A 6,000-nucleotide genomic window follows, 5' to 3' on the forward strand; every position below is an offset into this window, starting at 1 on the left:
CCTAAGATCTTGAAAAACTGGATTGAGCATTCAGAAAAGTAGATCCCAAGTTCCATCCAGGAACTCAGGACGCAAATCCAGCTCACTCCCAGATACTATTGCAGTCAGTTTACACTACAGGAACACCACAGCATCAAGTGTTCTATGGAGGATTTTTGACAGTGACAAAGCAAAGGTCCCAACAGAAGTCTCCCTGTCTAGTCCTCAAGGATAAAGCGCCAAATACTGTTTTTCTTTGAAAAGTGGCAACCATTGTTGATACTTACTTATTTTTCTCCTCTCCTGAGAAAGTTCACCAGAAAAAGGGGCTAGCAAAATACACCATAAATGACTGAAACAAAAACACTTAAAATGGAATGGGGTGTAGTGTTGGGGGATGGGAGGAAGGAGGAGAGAGTGCAAATCTGGTGGAATTTTTGACTTCTTTTTTTTTGAATGGGCAAACTTCCCGCCCTACGCCATATCGCAAGCAGCTTTTGAAAAACAACATCCTGTTTCAAAAGCAGTTTGCGATGCACATCATGGGGAAACAGGGTTAAACAGGGTTAAGCCCTCCCCCCTGCCCCTCTCAGTGGTGAATTAGTTTTGTGGTCCATTGGATTCTAGCCACATCTTTAAAATTCCCTGTAACATCAATAAAGGAATAGGTAAGAAGAAAAACCTAGGATGCACAGCCCAGTTTACCTGACTTCAATAAGAGAGTACAAAATCCCCTCCTTTTGTTATATTCCACCATAGAACAATGAAAACCAAAGTCACAACTCTTACTTGAGACCTGTGGCTTAAATAATCATGGAAGGGGAAGAGTCTGAATGCCTTTTAGAAATATTACAAAACCGAAAAAGTTAAGCCTAGTACCCAAGAAGCCAGGCTTCTTCACCTACCTGTGAGAAAACAGAGCTCGGATGGGCAGCAATTCCCACCTTGCCTGAAACTTAGGCAGCCCATTCCTTCACCCATCTTATCTATTTAGTAGATAAACTGTGTTAGCAGACCACTCTCCCTCTCAACACCCCACCCAATATACTACTTTTAAAGAGCCGGCTTTACTTTTTGTTGATGGTGGTGAGGGAAGCTACAAACTAATGAAACTGAATATAGAATCAAAAATGCAGTTTATTATAGTAGATTATTCTTCCTTTTTGATATAACCGTAAAGTTGAAAAATGAAAGAAAGCACATAAGGAACATCACACATGGTTAGTTAGTAACTCAATATATAAAACAATTTTGCACAGCAAAATATGTAAAAGGGGAAAAAAGTAACTGACAAGATTTTTTTATATTTATTGTGGTAAGATTTACTTTCCATTTTTTAAAGACAGGATTATCACTCCCTGAAAATAAAATTTGCTGATTAATGCCTTTAAAACTTTGTGATTTTTGTGAAGTTACAGAATATCCAGTTCTGCACCACAATACAACTGTAAAAAAATCTGCATCATTTAAAAAAACTGAGCAGTAATGCCATCTTTGTAACTGCATAAATCGTATTAGCATCCTAGACAAGTTTGTAATGGTTTATATTTTATGCTTCAGGTTATATCTTAGTGCAATTCAGTCCCAAATATTTCAATTTCAAAAAAAAGCCCCAAAACAAAACCCAACCATACATTTTGAACACAAAATACCCCTATTAATAATATAAAGAGGGGGGGCTCCCCTTTTAATACTTTGGTTTCCAAAAACAGTCAGTGGCATAGCAAGGTCTACATTTACCCAACTTATACTTAAGTTGCAATCACATGCTGTATAAACTACTTTTTAAAAAACCAGTCCCGTTGTAAATTCTACCCCCTTTTAACATCAAGACAGTCAACAATTTAGTGCATCATTTTTTTAAAAAGGATCTACAGCTAAACAGACCTAACTCTTTTGAATGTATCTATAACATTTCTTTTTTCTGTAGCATACATTTGAACTGGTGCTAACAGACAATAAAAGCTAGAATTAAATTATATACCGGAAACCCAGAGCATTCCAACATTTGACAATGGCCAAAAGGAAAATAAAAACAAAAAATAGCAGAAATGGGGCAGATCATTCCAACATAAATTTTTGACTGCTTTAAGCAACAGCATAGTTTTCAAAACCCACAAATTGGAAGTGAATCTTTTTTTATGCATAAGTTTTAAAACTTCCCCCCCCAAAGTTCTTTTTAGAAATCATATTAAGGGTAATCACAATCCATTCTGGGCTTTTCTCTCTCTCCTTTTCTTTCTTTTTAAAGAAGGGATGTATCAATGCATTAAAAAGAAATCTGAAGTTCTGAGCAACTCAAAGCAGTTTCCAGAGTAGATGAAAACTTGAATGGGGAGGAAGAAGCCCCAAAAAGGTTGCACTTTTTTGTTTTCAGTTCAAAAAAGTGTTGAGGCAATAAAACTAAAAAGGATGAATGTCATGCCGTTACAGTCTCCGAAGTCCATATCCAAGCAAAAGAAAAAAAATATATACCATACATGTCCAGCATGCAGGGCTTTTATCAATATATTGTCTTTGTTTTCTCCCCATAGTCTTTTGAAACAGTTACATAGTTAATAGATGCTAAGACAAAATAGCAAGCATAATAAATGGATGAGATGAGTATGGGAATCTAATGGCATACTAAAAGTTTCACCATTTGGCAGGGCAAGGCCAAAACTCACATCATGAACACATGGGAGGTGGATGAGGGCTTCAATCTGGCAGGTTGATCTAGATATATTCTCTAGGTTTAGCACAACAGATGGAACTCAGCAAGCCAAAGTCTTAAAATAATTTTATAATAACTTTCTGTGTGTGTGTGTGTGTGTACGTGCGTGCGTGTGTGTCTATTCCAGATTCAAAAACCATTTGAAGAACTCAGGATGGTGAAAAGGAAAAGTAACATTTTTTGGTACTTTGAACACAGCAAATATAAAAAGGGAAGGAAAAAAACACTTCATTAACTATATATATATATATATATATATATATATATATATATATATATATATAGGATGGCAGGTTTCAAAGGCTGAGCAAACTTCAGATTGAAGTAGTGAGTTGGTGGAAAGTTGGATTTCAACACACACAAGCGCCCAGCAAGAAGCCCCCACAAAAGTAAAAAAAAATTATAAACTTGTATAAGGTTGGCTATTGCTGAGTCAATCCACCTTAAAAAAACAAACAACAACAACCCAAAGTTGAGGTTGCTGTTTCCCCCCAGAAAAAAATATTATTATCATTATTATTAATAATGGAGACGTGGTGGCCAGTTTGATTGCTTTATAGCAAGCTGCCCCCCCCCCCGCCCCAAGCCGCGTGGAGAAACTTTTGCGCGCACGTGTGTATGTGTGCTAAAGGTGTTACGAGGCTGCCGGGGAAGTAGGGGGTGCAGGTTGGAGGTGGTGGGGAGAGAGGAAGACCACAACTCACATGAAAAACTCTGGAGAGGATGGGTTGTCGCTGCTGGAGCCGTTTTCTCTGAACCCATTGCTGACCAATTTCTCGTATTTTTCCTTGTAGGCGTCCCTCTCCCGGACCAGCCTGGAGATTTCCTGCTTGAGATGCTCCACTTGCTGCAGGAGCTGGTTCTTCTCGGACTCCAAGACGTGCCGCTGCTGGACCCTCTTGAAGCGGCAGGACTGCGCGTAGCCTCGGTTCTTGAGGGTCCGCCGCTTCTGCTTCAGCCGGATGACCTCTTCCTTGCTGACGCCGCGCAGCTGCCGGTTGAGTTCCCTCACCGACATGGTCACCAGCTGCTCGTCCGAGAAGCGGTCGTCGAAATGCAAGCTGCCGCCGCCGCCGTGGTGAGGGTGGTGGAGACCCCCGCCGCCGCCGCCGCCGCCTCCGCCGGCGCTGCTGCTGCTGCTGCTGCTACTGCTGCTGCTGCTGCCCGAGGACTGCACGCTGCCCGGCTGCTGGTGGTGGTGATGGTGGTGGTGGCCCCCGGCCGGGTGGTGGTGGTGGTGGTAATGGGGCGCGCCGCCGCCGTTCTGCTGCTGCTGCTGCTGCTGAGCCGCCGCGATCACCGCTGACACCACGGCGGCCGCCGAGCCCATGTCGTCGGGCTGCATGGATCCCCCCGGGCCGGCGCCGCCGCCGCCGGCTGCTGCTGCGGCGGCGGCGGCCGCGGCCAGCTGCTGCCCTCTAGCATAGCCATCGAAGCCCGGCGCGCTCTGGAGCTGGTGGTGGCTGTTGTTGATGAGCGCCTCCACGGCGTCTTCCGGGCTGAAGCCCAGCGCCTCGGGGTTGAGCTGCTGCGGGTAGCCGGTCATCCAGTAGTAGTCTTCCAAGTGCGTCTTCTGGTCGCTGCCGCCCGAGCCCGGGCTGGGCGCCGAGAAGCTGGGCGACGGCGGCACCGAGCTGCAGGGCGTGCTCATCGGGGTGGAAGAGAGCGAGCCCCCAGCGATCAAGCGGCCGCACTGGCTGATAATGCGGTCGGTCTCCACCGGCTCCTTTTTCACTTCAAACTTCATCAGATCGAAGTCATTAACATATTCCATGGCCAAGGGACTGGTGGGCAGGTCGGAGCTGTTCAGGGCCAGCTCGGATGCCATCCTTTTGCTGGGGGTGCCGCCGCCGCCGCCGCCAGTCCTCCAGAAAGGGTGCACTCCCGGAGCGAGGGGGCTGCTCTGACTTGCGAGCGGGTGAGCCAGTTTGAGGCTTTGCAAGAGCTCGGCGCCGCTGCTCTCGGGGTGCCTGCGCGGCTCTCGCTCCCTCGCGCTCCCCCCGCGCCTGCCTGCCTGCCTGCCGCTCTCCCGCTTTGGCAAGGCTCGGCTCCAAGCTGCAGCGAGCTTCCCTTCGCGAAGAAGAGCCACGCGGGTGCAGCCGGCGGACCGCAGGCGGCTGCCTCGCTCGCTCGCTCTTCTGCCTCTACTTAGTCGCCCTTTGCATCAGGCTGCGCTGGGTTGCTTCGGCTTTTCTCTCGCTCTCTCCCCCTTCGCGCTCTCTCACTCCTCTCCCCCCCTCGCCTCCCTCCCCCTCTCTCCCCTGTGCGCTCTCTCTCTCTCTCTGCTCTGCAGCTTTGCAGAGGAAAAAGGTTGCTCTAAGTTGTTGTTTGCAACGGTTGTTTGGATTTCTTTCTTTCTCAACACTTCAGGGTCTCTTTCCTTCTGGACTGCTTTCTTTTTTTTTTCATGCCCGGTGCAAAAACGAAGAGAGAGACAGTTTCACCATCAGGGGAGGGGGAGAAGGAAAAAAAAATAAAAGAGAGAGGAGGTAAGTAACTATTACTACTTCTTTAGAAAAAGCGAAAGAAAGAAAAAACCCTTGGAAAATAATACTGTCTGGGGTCAATGGTATGACCCAAAATAACAAGCAGGTTTTTTCCCCTTAAAAAAAGAAAAGAAACTCAACTCCCAAGCTCCAGCAACAAGATGAAAAAATATTTTAAAGAGCTCATCCAGAAGGAGAGTTTAAAAGCATTGCTGAGTTTTATAGCGCTCCTGACGTCAAGCTTTCAAATGGGAAATTGACTCCGAGTTCCGGCCAATCCGATGCCGCGAACCCGGCCCTCTTTAGCATAATAGTATAGAAACAAGGAAACTTTTCGAAGCTGTCAATCAGGGGCCAATCAGCTGACTGTCAGCTGGGACCAGAACTTTTTAACTCCTTCCTGACTGAAAGCGATTTTCCGGAGTCCCTCGGAAGGGGACTCACCATTTTTCATTCTTCAAAAGCGGGGGGCACAGCCCCTATTTATCTCCACCGGGCATTACTGTTAGGAATAGAGAAAAGCCAAGGGGATGTTTTGTCTCGTGGCTGGGGATGGCTGGTGTTGTTCAGTAGGTAAGGATGCTCCCTAACCTCCCTTGCTTGTACGAGTGCTTGCATGCGTTGGCTTGTACATTTCGAGCTAACTTTTTGTCTAGGCTGGTAGCGTTTGCAAAAAAATAAATAAATGTGTCTGTTTGGCTAACACTGATCTCCGCGCTGGAACTTTGCCCGGAGTTGTCCTAAGGCTTGATCTTCGCCCACCCTTCCCCCCCTTAAGTATCCCCCCCGCCCGCGAGGAGCAGACACGCGCTCACAGATTCC

The 6,000-nt window shown here is 46.5% G+C and overlaps 1 protein-coding gene across 1 annotated transcript; it reads right to left on the minus strand.

The window, feature by feature from the left end:
- Positions 1-1,098: 1,098 nt before the first annotated feature.
- MAF (MAF bZIP transcription factor) lies at positions 1,099-5,750 on the minus strand. Its single transcript, XM_083752076.1, has one exon. The coding sequence runs from the start codon at positions 4,518-4,520 to the stop codon at positions 3,393-3,395; it is 1,128 nt and encodes a 375-aa protein (XP_083608202.1). The 5' UTR covers positions 4,521-5,750; the 3' UTR covers positions 1,099-3,392.
- Between the last annotated feature and the right edge of the window lie 250 nt (positions 5,751-6,000).

Source organism: Podarcis gaigeae (assembly GCF_964106915.1).
Source record: "Podarcis gaigeae genome assembly, chromosome: 8".
Lineage (NCBI taxonomy): Eukaryota > Metazoa > Chordata > Lepidosauria > Squamata > Lacertidae > Podarcis > Podarcis gaigeae.